General features: G+C 43.7%; 1 protein-coding gene across 1 annotated transcript in view; it reads left to right on the top strand.

Moving 5' to 3' along the window:
* ANTXR1 (ANTXR cell adhesion molecule 1) overlaps window positions 1-14,648 on the top strand; it is a gene marked incomplete at its 3' end in the record, with an annotated part of 177,486 nt that extends 162,838 nt beyond the window's left edge. The window contains exons 17-18 of the mRNA XM_081333597.1: window positions 2,980-3,060; window positions 14,382-14,648. Coding sequence (XP_081189723.1) covers window positions 2,980-3,060; window positions 14,382-14,648 — 348 coding nt within the window. The remainder of the gene's footprint in view (window positions 1-2,979; window positions 3,061-14,381) is intronic.
* Window positions 14,649-14,916: the final 268 nt, after the last annotated feature.

Below are 14,916 nucleotides of genomic sequence, written 5' to 3'. Positions count from 1 at the left end.
CCTCTACCTATTGGATGACAAAGCTGGCTAGGAATCTGTTTGATCTCCCACTTGCTGCAAAGTTTGTCTCCCAGTTGATATCATGGTAGTTAAAGTCTCCCATTACTAATGTGGCATATTTCCTACATAAATTTGTTAATTGATTAGCAAAGAGCTATCTATGTCTTCTGCTTGATTGTGGGGCCTGTAGTATATGCCTGGTATGTGTCATTTTTTCCCCTTTTATTTTATCTTACATTTATGTATATATTTATATTATTTATTTTTTCCTTTTACTATATTTTATATTTATATTTCCTTTTATATTCACCCAACAGTGAAACAGCAGCACTGCTTATACTGCATTACGATCAAGATCGTCCTAAAAATATCAGCCTCTTGGGCCAAGAAAAGCTGGATTTTGTGGCATGCATAAATTAGGCATTTCTAGCCCAAATATTTTTTTTTTCATTTCTTTTCTTTTGCTTTTGGTTTTTGCTTGGCTTTGCATAATTAATTCTGCTTCTGCCAGACCTTGGAAGAAACAAGGAATTGTAAAGGTCACAAAAGTTCACTAGAAATTCGATCCAGCCACATTGGGATCTCAAGATTCCAGTGTTGCTTAAAGGAATCTTATTCCTTTAAGCAACGAAGAAAAATAAACTTGATATTTTGGTAGCTGAATTCCAGGACCAGCAGGTTTTCTTATTTTTCCTGCAATAGTGTTGCACATGTCCACATATTAGCTTCCAAACTAAATTCAAATTATTTACATGCCCTTGGTTCACATATCCCACTATACTGCCATGTTTTGCTTTCATTTTTCTGCCACATCCCCCTTCTCCCCAGCCCATGCCAGAAGCAGATCTAGGGCAACAGTTTTGGAGTTCCTCATGGTCTTCTCCCTAAAAAGCCAACAAGCTTGATGTGTCTCACCAGTCTTTTTGCTGATGGATTGTCAAATGACGTGAGTGATCAACCAGCTTCTGTTGGCCATTCTAGGCCAAGTGAAGGCATCTCCCCTTGCCTTCCATTTGGAGGACACCGTCCTCCAAAGCTTTTCTGCTTGGACACTGGGAGAGTGCATCCTTCAACTGGGAGAGTCTGCAACCTTCAAACAGTCCTCTTTCCCTGGGTCCAACAAGCTTCTGAGTTTTCCCTACCCAGAGACCTGGAGTAGCCCAGACAGCAATGAACCTGTTGAAATGTTGGACCATGAAGTGGGAGAAAAGAAGCCGCCTTTATCTTACATCATGGTTGAATTCCAGCATGACCCTGCAGCCATCAGCCGTGACTTGGGCTGTTGTGAACTCTGGTTGAGAACCTCTGGTCTACATCAGTAGTCTTAGATGGCTTCTTGTTTTGGATTATTTCGGGGATCCCTATCACAAGAAAGTGGTTGGATTAGATAACCCATAAGATCCTTCCAATGCATAGGTTTGGTTTTGTGTCTTTCCTCTTCTATGAACTATTTTTTGAAGACTTTGCACATTTTCTTGTAGGATGCTAGGTATTAAAACTTGCACTATAGCAACAAAGAGAAATTTGGTACCAAAATCACATTTTGGGGAACAGGACCTGGTTTAAATTAAGTCTTGCAGATGCTATTTTGATGAAGAACAGCCTCTGCAAACATGTTAAAATAAGAAACAGCAAGGAGCCCATTTTTTTTCCTATCGAAAGGACTTTCCATTGTTATTTTCTCCATTATAGTTGAGAAATCTGGAATATTGCCATTGTGGGACATGCTTATTTATTTATCCACGTTTGTTTGAACAATCTTAGTGGACTGACATAGCCTCTCCTTCTTCATCTGAGAGATAGAATGGCAGACCCACAATCACTTACAGGATAGAGCAGGAATCTGGCGTCTGCTCTCTCTGGTGTGCTGTGCATCCTTTGGGCTGTCTGTTGTAGCACAGAAAAAAATGAGACATGCTTTTCAGACAGGCCTGAGCTCTCTTCTTGTTTACATTCACCACAATAGTGTCTCTGGCTGCAAGGGAGCTATTCAAAAGAGCCATAGCCCGCCACTAGAATGAGGTTTGCAACATGGCTTTCTGTACAACCCAGTTGGCTCATCGTAGCTACCTACTTGTTTCCCGCACTGAATGTACTTTACAAATATCCCCCTGCCCCACGGAGTGACTGTTTCTTAGCTTGAGTGACCGTCAGAGAAGTGAACCTTATGAAGATTGGCTACCAACCTGTTTCTCCGTGTTTGTGAGGAGGTGAGGAAGATGCACTTCTGTCTGAAGTGTTTGGTGAAGGGCTCGGGGAGACCTTCCTGTTGGGAGTAGGCCAAGGACCTTTCAAATCCAGCATTTGGGGTCAGAGTGGTCAACCAGGTTGAGCCAGGAAACCCATAAGCATGAGAAGACAATAGCTCTCCTCCATTATTGCTTCTTCACAATGTTTTTCTTTTGTACTGAATGTTTATTTTCTTGTTTTCTGCCCAAAAGATGGAGCAGAGTATAAATACAAGAAATCAGTCAACCAATGTTTGCAGGAGTACAGAATAAACTTGGGACTATGATATCACTCCTTGCTGGATGGAGTACTTAGAACAGATCTTTGTGAGAAACCAGGATTTGTCCATTGCCCGTGAAGCCCTCTGGAGGAACAGGCACAGATGGCCCTGAAGAGGGGGAGTCAAAATGGCTGACTCGTGCCCCCTTAGAAACTTTAGGCTCCGATTCTTAGCATTCCTTCCCAACATCATCAACGACTATGTTGGGGTACATAAAATCAAATGCAGACCTGTTTCCCAAGAAAAAGTCTGAGGAAGACTCAGAAAGTAGCCCAGTCATTTTTAGTACATGGATGGTGTATTTTTTCTCTCATGTATGAGTCAAGGTGGTGCTTTGATTTCTAATTTTATAACATTAACGAAAAAGATGGATGCGTTTTTGTGCACTGGGGCTTCTGTCTCTTTTGCAAGCTGATTTATTTTGTGCCAGTCTTGTAGCAGATATATGATACCATTTCCTTGTTTTACAGGGAAAGCTGGATGCCCTCTGGGTTCTCCTGAGGAAAGGTTACGACCGAGTGTCTGTCATGCGACCACAGCCAGGAGACAAGGTAATCCCCCTTCCCCGTCACTGACTGCACAGAACTTCTTTGGGTTTCCTTGAAGACTCTCTCTAAATCGTTTTTTTCTCAAACTTGGCAATTTTAAAATGTGTGGACTTCATCTCCCAGAATTCCCTAGCCAGCCAGGAATTCTGGGAACAAATCCACACAATTTAAAGTTGCCAGGTTTGAGAAACATTGCCACAAATTAAGAATAGAATAGAATAGAATAGAATAGAATAGAATAGAATAGAATAGAATAGAATAGAATAGAATAGAATAGAATAGAATAGAGCTGGAAGGGATCTTGGAGGTCTTCTAGTCCAGCCCCCTGCTCAACAGGAGAACCTATACCGTCTCAGACAAGTGACTGTCTAGTCTCTTCTTAAAAACCTCCAGTGATGGAGCACTCACTATTTCTGGAGGTAAGCTGTTCCACTGGTTAATTGTCCTCACTGTCAGGAAGTTTCTCCTTAATTCCAAGTTGCTTCTCTCTTTGATCCGTTTCCAACCATTGTTTCTTGTCCTGCCCTCTGGTGCTTTGGAGAACAGTTGGACGCCCTCTTCTTTGTAGTCAAAAAAGTGCAATGTTGTCAAAGAACTGCAATGTTTAATAGGATTGAAGGGGAAAGTAATTAAATATATGAGAAAAAATGCATTTTTATATATAAATATACTTATAGAATATAGATTTAGTTATTTAAATTATGTTTTAATTCATTCCATACAGTATGGGGTTTCTCCTTTTCCCTTCCGCTTATTGGAATATGACCCTCTGCTCAAAAGCCAATTGTGGCCCTTAACCCCAAAAGATTGTGTACCTCTAATGAACACACACACACTGAAATAACAGGCTAAGTTAGAAAAGAAACCCATTTTGGTGTAGCTATCCAACAAAGACTTGGTGATATTAAAAAGCCTTTCACCTACCTGTAACAAAGGCAAAATGATTTTGGCTCCAAATATTTAAAATAATGAATAAATGTGTGATTTTCCATCTTCGAATATTTATTTGGGATTTTCATATTTCGTATTTCATGTTATAGTCACCATATTTCATCTGGTGACTATAAAAAGTCTCTGTGGCAAGGGATTGGCAGCTGTTAGGCAATTCAGGTCCCTGGAGGTTTTCTGGAATGGGACAGGATCTCCTGCTTAAACAGGAGGTTGGACTAGAAGACCTCCAAGGTCCCTTCTGACTCTGTTATTGTGTACCCTACGTTGTTTGCCAGACAAATCCTCGCTAGGTTCCAGGGCTGCTGATTATCTGAATCTGCATGTGGGAGGTTTCCTGTTCCTTTAAATTTTGTTCCATTGAAAAGCTGGTAAAGATCCCTCTGGACCAGTTTTATAACAAAGGAATGATGTAAGAATGAAAGCTAAAGAGATGCAAATGCTGCTCTATTGCATCCGTGCCAAGCGTTCGTTTTGGGATTTTTTCTTCTTAGTTAACATGTATTTTCTATGAAGTATTCTCTTGCTGCCTCACAAATTTCAAGGGCTCTGACAGAGAACAGGAAACAAAACTCCATGTTTCAGATTAAAGGGCAAACAATTAATTTCCATGCTCAACCCATTCTGCAATCTGAAATATAACTATTGCTTAGCATCTTCACTGCCTCAGATTTTGAAAGCAGTTCACAGTTAGCCAAATCTGCACAAGAGGACACAGATTAATGGAAACAACATTCAAATACTGCACTGTGTTAGGCAAAACCTGCAAGAACTTTGAACATTAGGCAAAATTTGCAAGCAGAATGTAAATCGATGAAATATGCATAGCATACATACCAATTTAAGTGCAAATAAAGATCAGATCTGAATAAATAAGAAACCAAGATCAACTTTTTAGGTACAGTTGGAGAACAGCCCTTTTAGTCTATGAGCTCACAAAAGCTTATGCCTTTTAATAAAAAAAAGATATTATCCATCTCCTTAATTTTTTTAGTATTAAAAATACTTTTTGTATCTCATCCTACATAGAACGTAGAATAACAGAGTTGGGAGAGACTTTGAAGGTCATAATACAAATATGAAAATGCACCATAACAAATAGAAAAAACAATAATAAGTACTAAATGATTTTTGACAAATGCACAGAAATAAAGGAACCCAAATTGACAGATTCACTCATTCCATGTTTTCTACATAAAGGGGGTGGATACAGTTTTATATATACTGTATAATATACAGTAAATCACATGACCCTGGGGATGCTGCAACGGTCATAAATGTGAAAAATGGTCATAAGTCACTTTTTTCACTGCCGTTGTAACTTTGAACAGTCACTAAGCGAATTGTTGTAAGTCGAGGACTACCTGTACTTTATCTTTTTTTTTTTTGGTCATCAAGTTTTTGATACCTTGCTTGGCGACCGGTGGTACTCGGATAGTGCCTTATCCTAAAAGTGGTACAATGGGTGAAAAGTTTGAAAAGCCCTGCTGTATATAGTAGTAAAAACGTGATATAATAGAGACAGACTTGCTTGTTAATTATCACATTTAAAGAAATGCCTACAAGCTTCTGTCTGTTTTTTTACTCAGTGTCACAGTTTTCATTCCTAGATTCACTTTTGCCTGGTCAAATATCAGACACTTATCCCTCCTTCTTGGCATTGCCCAACCTTCAGACACGAGGCGACCCACAGTCTGCTCTGCCTCCCAGGTGCCTAGACACAAAGACGTCTAACCCTACATTAATCATATCTGCTATGGACACGAAGAATTCTTCTTCTGAAAATTATTAAAGCAACAGCTGAACCACCTTTAAAGGAAAAGTTCAGAAATACCACAAAAATGCTGGTACTCCTTCCCCAGGAGAAGATGTTTCCGTTGATGTATAAACCTAACAACAACAACAACAACAACAACAACAATAATAATAATAATAATAAAGTTGGAAGGGACTTCGGAGATCATCTAGTCCAATCCCCTGCTCAGGCAGGAAACCCTATACCATTTCAGACAAATGGCTATCCAGCCTCTTCTTAAAGATTTCCTGTCTTGGAGCATTCACAGCTTCTGGAGGCAGGTTGTTCCACTGGTTAATTGTTCTAACTGTCAGAAAATTTCTCCTTAGTTCCAGGCTGGTTCTCTCTTTAGTTAGTTTCCATCCATCCGTTGCTTCTTGTCCTCCTTTCAGGTGCTTTGGAGAATAGCTTGACTCCCTCTTCTTTGGGGCAGCCCCTGAGATATTGGAAGACTGCTATCCTGTCCCCCCTCGTCCTTCTCTTCATTGCATTCCAATTCCAGCGTATGTTTTACCCTCCAGTCCTCTGATCCTCTTTGTTGCTCTTCTCTGCACTCTTTGTAGGGTCTCAGCCAGAGTTCAGACTGCCATGGGCCAGATAGTTGCTTGAGAGGTTGAAACGTTTGCTGGATGGAGAATGGGGATCAGATTTCTCTCTGGGAGAAGCCCAGATGTGTCCGTCTCTCTGGAGGAAATGGCCCAGATGGCCCTGGAAGGGGGGGGATGTCAAAATCTTTAAGAGACCCTTCTCCAACCTGGTGCCCCTTGGCAATGTTAGGCTTCCACTCTTAGTATTCCCTCCAGCCTTGTCAATGAGTGTGATGGGCTAGAGAAAGTTATTTTTATTTTATTATTATTTTATAATTTTTTTAAATTACCTCAAGGCACCGAACATACCTAATACTCCTAGTATTGGGCTGGGCTGAGAAAGAGCTACTGGTTCAAAGGCACCCAGCCAGCTTACATGCTTAGGCAGGACTAGAACTCACAGTCTCCCAGTTTCCAGCCTTGTGCCTTAACCACTAGACCAAACTGACTCAGTTGCATTAGATATTCTATTATAAACATTATAACCAAATTAAATTTAAATACAGGTAGTCCTGGACTTATAACAGATTGCTTAGTGATCATTCGAAGTTACTGAAAAAAGTAATACGTAGCAAGACGTCTTGCATCTCCTACCTAGGATGCCAGAAGACCCAGAAAGGAGTAGATCCGTGTTTCTCAACCTTGGCAACTTTAAGATGGGTGCACCTCAACTCCCAGAATGGGAGGAACACTGGCTGGGGAACTCTTCACCCACCTTAAAGTTGCCAAGGTTGAGAAACACTGGAACAGATCATTTATCCTTTCTTCTGGCCTTTTTCTTCCATCCTACAGCCTGGTGTCACACCTGCCCCGAGGTATAGTTTCCTTTTCCCCCTTTCCAGCAGTTCCCTCCCCCATAGTTTATGGCAGGCTGGCATCTAGCAAAGCAAGGGTGAAGCGCAGGATGGCAGTTCTGACACCTGGCCTGTTAAGGGGCACTTGGCCTTCTCTGGGACACCCCTCCTTCCCTTCCTCCCTCCCTCCCTCATGTGATCTGCTGCTCACAACTCAGCCTCTTCTTCCTAGGGATCCAGGCCTTATTCTTTCACCTCCAGTTTCTCTCTTTGATTGGAAAATCATCCTAGGACACCAACGTTGGTCACCAAACTACCAAACAATAGCAGGGCAGTTTTCTGGTGGTTTTTGGCAAGAAAATACAAAAAGTAGGAATTGGCGGTTTACCCAACCCATTAATGCCTTAGAATCCCCCATTTTATTTTTTTTAATTTTTTTTAAAAAGGAAGTGTAGAGCAGGGCCCCCCCACCTTTTGGGCACTAGCAACCAGTTCCGTGGAAAGAGGTTTTTCTGTGGACCAGAGGGGACATGGTTTCACATGCTGCCTTCACTTCACTTGTCTGTACAGCCCAGTTTCTGGCATGCCACAGCCCAGTGCAGGTCCAGGGACCAGGGGTTGGGGACCCCTGGTGTAGAGGCCAAAAACATCTGCAGAAAATATTAATTTGAAATGTGGTCCCAGTCCAACGCTGATTGTATTGCACACAGATTCTTGCCAAGTGGGTTAGGATTTCATTTTCCAGAATCGCTCTGGAAGGCTGCTTTGTGCCACCAATGGGAGGAGATGGCCTTGGCCAAGGGATGTCCGGTAGGGGGCAAAAAAGTCAGAACCACGTGACAAGAATAAAGGGCAGAGCTTCCATCATATAGTTGTGCCCCACAACTTAACTTTTTGGACCCACCTCCCTGCAGAATCCCCTGGCCTGGCCAGTTTACAGTGACAAAGATGACTGGGGCTCCCATGGTTCTCAGCCTCGCATCATTGAGGCAGGATTGTTCATTTTTGGTACTGCTGGTGAGGCAAAAGGCAAACTACATTTCTGCAGCTAATTTTCAAGGATAGGGCTGAACAAAGTTGTGAAATGAATTTCCTTGAGGAAGGTTGCCACCAAACACAGCTGTTTGCAATCAGAGCAAAGGACTATGGTCACATTTTCAAGGGCCGAGGTTTGCAATTTTCTCGGCATTAATGAGGTTATTTTTACTTTCAAGAGGACAGCCCAAACGCCCACGTGCCTTCCCTACCTTAAAAGAGGCACAAGGGCTGTTTCCTCCCCCCCCCAAAAAAAACAAGATTATTAATAGGATTGGGAATGGGGGCCTTAATTAATGGGTTGCGCTTGTGGAATTTTACAGCTGTGTTTTGCCTTTGCATGATAAACGGGGGCTTTTTAAGGCGTTTGTTAGCCAGTTATCAGATGTGTTCAGACTTAAAGCTTCAGGAGCTCTTTCTGAAAATTGTTTATCTCTCCCCTCCCTCCAGTGTGTGCATTAAAAAGGAAAATTGCTAACCGCACAAACTTGCATGCAAAATAAGGTATGGAAGGAATTACATTATCAAGAGCTGATATTCTTTGCTATATATCAATATTGATTACTTTCTATATAAAATACGGTTCTTTGACATCTGGATAGCAATAAATACAGGCAGTCCTCAACTTACAACCATTCATTTAGTGAAGGTTCAAAGTTACAGCATCACTGAAAAAAGTGACTTATGGCCATTTTTCACATCCCCACGATCACGTGATCAGAATTTGAATGCTTGGCAAATGGCTCCTATTTATGACGGTCGCAGCATTCTGGGGTCATGTGATCAGCTTTTGCAACCTGACAAGCAAAGTCAACGGGGAAGCCGGATTTAATTCACAACCGTGTTACTAGCTCAACAACCACAGTGATTCATTTCACAGTGACAACAAAGGTCATAAAATGAGGCAAAGCTCACTTAACAACCGTCTCACTTAGCTACAACAAATGCCTATGAGATCAATTCAAAACCTCCAAATTGCCATTCAGGTTTAGTTCACATTCCTTCTGTGGATTTTGGAAATGCAAATTAAATAGGATACACGGGTCGTTTCCATGCCAGCATATGCATTTATTTACGCATTCACAGCATGTGTATTTGCAGCTTCTCAATATCTTTGCAGGGAGTCCTCCTCCTCCCCCACACAAACAATATTTGGTCCTCCCAGTGCCAAGCATTTCCCCAAATGGGGCAGAAATGGGGCCCCTGGATTTTAAAAGTGAAGCGTGTGGCACAGCCGCATTCCCCTCAGGGTGCAAAGAGTTGATGTTTGTAAAATACAGCCTTGCGTTGGAGCTCTCAGAGTCTCCTGTCTGCTTTCTAAACCGCTCCCTTCCCAAGAAGCACACACTCTGTTTGTTCCTAAATTCAGGGTCCAAATCCTGCTTTGTATCACATCTGCTCTGGTGACCCAACATTTGGAAAGCTCTTTGTGTTCTGCAAACATTTTACCTGATTTTGTAGGGGACTTCAGGAGCTCCAGTCAGATTAACCAGTGTTTTTTCTGTCCCCACTGAGCAGGCTTGCAGGCAAAACAAACTCAGGCATTTTTCTTTCTGGCTGGGGTTTCTGCCAGCGGCCATCATTTCTTTATGATTAAAATACCTGGACATTAAGAAATCCAACTGGACTAATCCTGCTTGAGCTCCCCTTCGGGGCCAAAGAGGAGAGATGGGTCTGGGTGGTGGAGACGCAGTTGGCTAAACATCATGTTTAGTTTTGTGGAAGGCAAAGACAGACGTGAGATCCCAGGATTGTTTCCCGGCTCAGAACGCAAAGGGCTGCGGAGACCCAGCCCTGGCCAAAGGCTCTTGCGGAGCAAGCTCTAACTCTTGGGCACTGCTCTGCGTCACAAGCACAGGTGGTCCTCGACTTACGGTCACCATGGAGCCCAACAATTTTTCTTGTTAAGCAAGATAATTGTTAAAGTGAGGTTTGCAATCTTTCTTGCCATAGTTGTTAAGTGAATCTGGCTTCCTTCTGACTTTGCTCGTCAGAAGGTTGCAAAAGGGGACACTGCAACCCTGGTAAACACAGGACAGTTCTGAGTTTGGATCACCTGAGCAGGGGGATGCTGCAGTGGTCGCAAGGGTGGAAAAGTCTCATAAGTCACTTTTTTCAAGGCTGTTGTAACTTCGAACACTCCCTAAACGGATGGTGGTAAGTCGAGGACTATCTGTGACGAGCGCAGTGAGCAGGACCAACTGACAAAACAGCCTTTCTCTCTTTCCCAGTTTGGACCTGGGAAGGTCGGCCATAGCTCTGCTGGTTTTGCTGGGAAGGGGGCCTGCAGCTTCAGACTGCTGGCTCCTTCCCTCTGCTCGGTCCTGCCCTGACCACCGGCTGTGTCCTTTGCAGACGCCCCCTCTAATCCCTGGGGGGGGGGAGAGATACTTCTGCCGCAGAAGAGCACAAGCCGGGCGCTCGACAGGTGGCACAAATGGAGCCAAAGAGAAAGATATTTGACCGGCACCAAACTGAACCGGCCCACTTGGAAATGTTGCAACGCAAAATTTACTAGCCCTTCAACGTAGTCCAGACGAGAAGCACGCTGAGGAATATTAGCTTGATCTTTACATTAAAGAAGGGGTCTCCAAACTTGGCAACTTCAAAACTAGTGGAGTTCAACTCCCAGAATTCCCCATGGCTGGCTGAGGAATTCTGGGAGTTGAAGTCCACAAGTTTTAAAGTTGCCAAATTTGGGGACCCCTGCACTAAAGGGTCACATTAAAGAGAATCTTGCAAGACTGAGAGCTTTTCCCCCAGAAGGGAAGGTCCCTCCTGAAACGCCTCCCCCACCACAGGGCTGATCTGCCTCTTATCCGACCATTGTCTCGGCTGCGTTTCTTCCTCCGCTCACCCAAGGCCATTCGCGTCACAAAACATGGCACTCTTATCATCACCCTCAGAACCATCTTGGCCATGCCCTGCAAGGTCCTTAAATGCCTTGTAAGAAGTAGGCATGGGCATGAACTATCGTGGTGGCCATACTTGCAAATTCAAACGAGATATGAAAAAGATGCTAAAACAATGGGATTCTGTAAAGAACAGACAGAATTTGACCAGATACTAATAAAAACAGATGAAAAATTGATTAAGAAACTCTATGAATATTTGTTAAACTTAAAGATGGAAGAGGAACAAGTAAAAGAACCAATGGTAACATGGGCAAAGAACTTTGGACATAATATAGAATTAGAAAACTGGCAAAGATTATGGGAAAGAAATGCTAAATTAATGAAAGTGGTGGCTTACAAAGAAAACTTATACAAAATGTTTTACAGATGGCATCTAACACCAGTGAGATTAGCAAAAATGTTTAAAAATACATCAAACAAGTGTTGGAAATGTAAACAAAAACTAGGTACTTATTATTATATCTGGTGGACGTGCCCTAAAGCTAAAAGATTTTGGTCAAAAATACACATATGGTTGGAAAAAATGACTAAAAAACATATAGATTTCAAGCCAGAACTGTTTCTATTAGGCATAATAGGAGGAAACTACGAGAAAGATTGTATATATTTAATTTTACATGTATTAACTGCAGCAAGAATTGTATTTCCCCAATGTTGGAAAAATGAAAACTTACCAATGAAAGAAGAACTAATTAAGAAAATTTTGGATTGTGCAGAAATGGACAGATTGACATTAAAGATAAAAGAGAAGGAAGACTCAATGTACTTTTAGAACATGGGACAATTTTTACCAATGGCTAGAAAAATGAGTTAGAGAGAAAGGAACATTTATTTTATTTTATTTATTTATTTATTTATTTGTTTTTATAAACCGCCCTTCTCCCGAGGGACTCGGGGCGGTGTACAGAGTAAGGTAGGCAAACATAATGAAACAGTACTGAAAAAACAATAAACAAAACAAACTGGGACCCCAATTAGAGCTATCAGGCCAGGCCGGACTGCTGGAATAGGTAAGTCTTCAAGTCGCGCCGGAAGGTGCGGAGGTCGGGGGCCATCCGGATTTCAGTTGGTAAGCAGTTCCAGAGGGCTGGCGCACCCACTGAGAATGCCCTCCCCCTGGGGGCCACCAGCCGACATTCCTTGAGCGGTGGCACCCTGAGGAGGCCCTCTCTGTGGGAGCGCACAGGGCGGTGGGGTGTTGACATTGGCAGAAGGTGATATGTACTATGTAACATTGAAGATATACTAGTAGGAAAAAGACTATTGAGCGATTAACTAACATATTATGATAATATAGAAATTAACTCTTACTTATTGTTTTTAAATACATGAACCCAGTCAATATGCTGTTTGCTAAATATTAAGAATGTTATTTTTTTAAAAAAAACCCAACCCTAACCCTAACCCTAACCCCACAAAAATTAATAAAATATATACAGTAGGCATGGGTAAAGGGTGGACTCTTGTAAGGTGTTCTGCTCACTACTACAAATGACATACAGGACACTTCCATGGCCCTCATTGTCCATCCCACCCCACAATAGAGGAGTCTTCACTTAATGGTAATTGGGACTGGAATTTCCATCAATAAGCAATGTGGTCATAAGCCGCAATGTTCCATTCTGGAAGTCCCTATTTGCCATTGTTAAATGAATCGTGTCATTATGTGAGGACCTCATGTGACCACAACTTCTGACTTCCTGCTGGCCTCTCCACTGACTTTGTGGGAAGCCAGCAGGGATGCTCCAAACTGTATTTGGTTAAAGCCCAGATCACAATCCTGTGATCTTGGGGATACCACAACAGCTGCCACTTCAAGGACTGACCTTAAATACCACTCGTTCAGCGCCTTCATAAGTCACCAATGGTCAAGGAGCATCAGGTCAGTAGGCGAGGGCCATGAAGGCCATCTGCGTGTTGTTTGGTTTAATCTACAACCATTTGTTTGCCATTCTGGCCCTCTGCACCTCAGGTTTGCCATCAGCTTTTCTGTTGGTCTCAGAGCCAGGTGTGGCCCTGCACTATTTTTCTAACAATCCAGGCAAAGAAACTTACATTTTAGAATCAATGTAGTTCACCTATTTTTTAAAAAACTGTATTGGGGAATATCTTTAAAATTGCATATCTTCATCACAGTAACATACAAAAATGCAATATAGTAGGGAACTGGTCTGCACAAAAAAATCTGTGTAATTAGGCAATATATTTTCTCTAATTAGGCCAGTTCCTCTCACTTTCTTAACTTTGCAGGGGGAGTAGAGGGACGAAGGCTTCCATGGTTAAGGGGTGCAAACCTTGACTGAAGCCCCCCCCTCCCCCCAAGACCAGAAACAAGGAAGGGGATGGCCAATGCAGGCCCTTGTTGGCTTGCTTTCCATTAACCCCATGGGTGGAGGAGAGGGTCCTTCTTTTGTCTGGGATGAAATAAGGTCTCCAGCCTTGGAAAGGAGGTTGGACTAGAAGACCTCCAAGGTCCCTTCCAGCTCTGTGATTCTGTTCCGCGTTCTGTTCTGTTCTGTTCTGTTCTGTTCTGTCCTAGTCTCCTCTATTCTATCCTCGCCTCCCCTCTTCTCTTCAGTTAATCAGTGAAACAACTTGCCTCCACAAGTTGTGAATGCTCCAACACTGGATGTTTTTAAGAAGAGATTGGACAATTGTTTGTCTGAAATGGTATAGGGCAGTGATGGCGAACCTTTTAGAGACGGAGTGCCCAAAAACTGCCCCGGCCCTCGCCCGCCCGCCCACAGGGCCACCCACCACCTCTACGGCCCACCGCAGCAGATTGCCCAGGCGGCCCTGCAGTGCCATGGGAACCATGCCCTCTCCTTGCACCCCGCAGCATCATCTGCACACGATGGAGCGTGAGGGCGGAGTCTTGTCCCTGCTGCCCGGCTGCCATGTCCTTGGCCGCGCTGCTCCACGAGGGCCGTGCCCGGGAGTGACTCTCCTCTGGAGGGGGCTGCTGGTGAGGGTGGGGCCGTGGGGGGACATGGGGCTGGGACAACGGTGCACGTGCCCACAGAGAGGGCTCTGAGTGCCGCCTCTGGCACGCGTGCCATAGGTTCGCCACCACTGGTATAGGGTGTCCTGCCTGAGCAGGGGGTCGGACTAGAAGACCTCCCAGGTCCCTTCTGGCTCTGTGATTCTGTTATTGTGTTATCCTCTCCTCTCCTCTTCCCAAGGCATTCAGAATTTACAGTGTCTTTGCTTTGTCCTACTGGAAGAGTCTCATTTTTTGCTTGTCTTTCAGGGACGTTGCATTACCTTCACCCGAGTGAAGACCTTCCAGGCGCCACCCAAGTACCCGCTCAACAACACCTACCACCCTCCATCCCCGCCCCCCGCCCCTGCTTACAACCCTCCCCCCCTGGCCCCCATCTACACCCCGCCAGCCCCGAGCTCACCCACACCCCCCACCCCTTCCCCACCTTCCACGCTGCTTCCGCCCCCTCCTCATGCTCCTCCCCCCAACCGGGCTCCACCTCCTTCCCGCCCCCCGCCCCGCCCTTCCATCTAAAGCCCAAGCCGCTCTCTCCCAGAAGCATTTCTCGAGCCATTTCCAGCTGCGCTGTTGCAGTTCCATTCAGAGAAGTGGCCTTTGCGTTCTGGGCAAGGAAGAGAAGGAACTGCTTTTATCGTTACTTTTTTTTTTAAGATGCCTCAACTTTACTGGAAATCTCAAATCCCCTGTTTTCAGTTCCAAAAGAATCTCTGCAATTGGAAAGAAGGAAGGAAGGAAGACTGTGGGATAAAGATGGGAGAAAATGGCATCATTGGGCAAAGCC

This window comes from Vipera berus, assembly GCF_964194415.1.
Source record: "Vipera berus genome assembly, chromosome: 8".
NCBI lineage: Eukaryota > Metazoa > Chordata > Lepidosauria > Squamata > Viperidae > Vipera > Vipera berus.
Note: the sequence above shows the minus strand (reverse complement) of the source record. Positions and strands in the feature narration are given on the sequence as shown.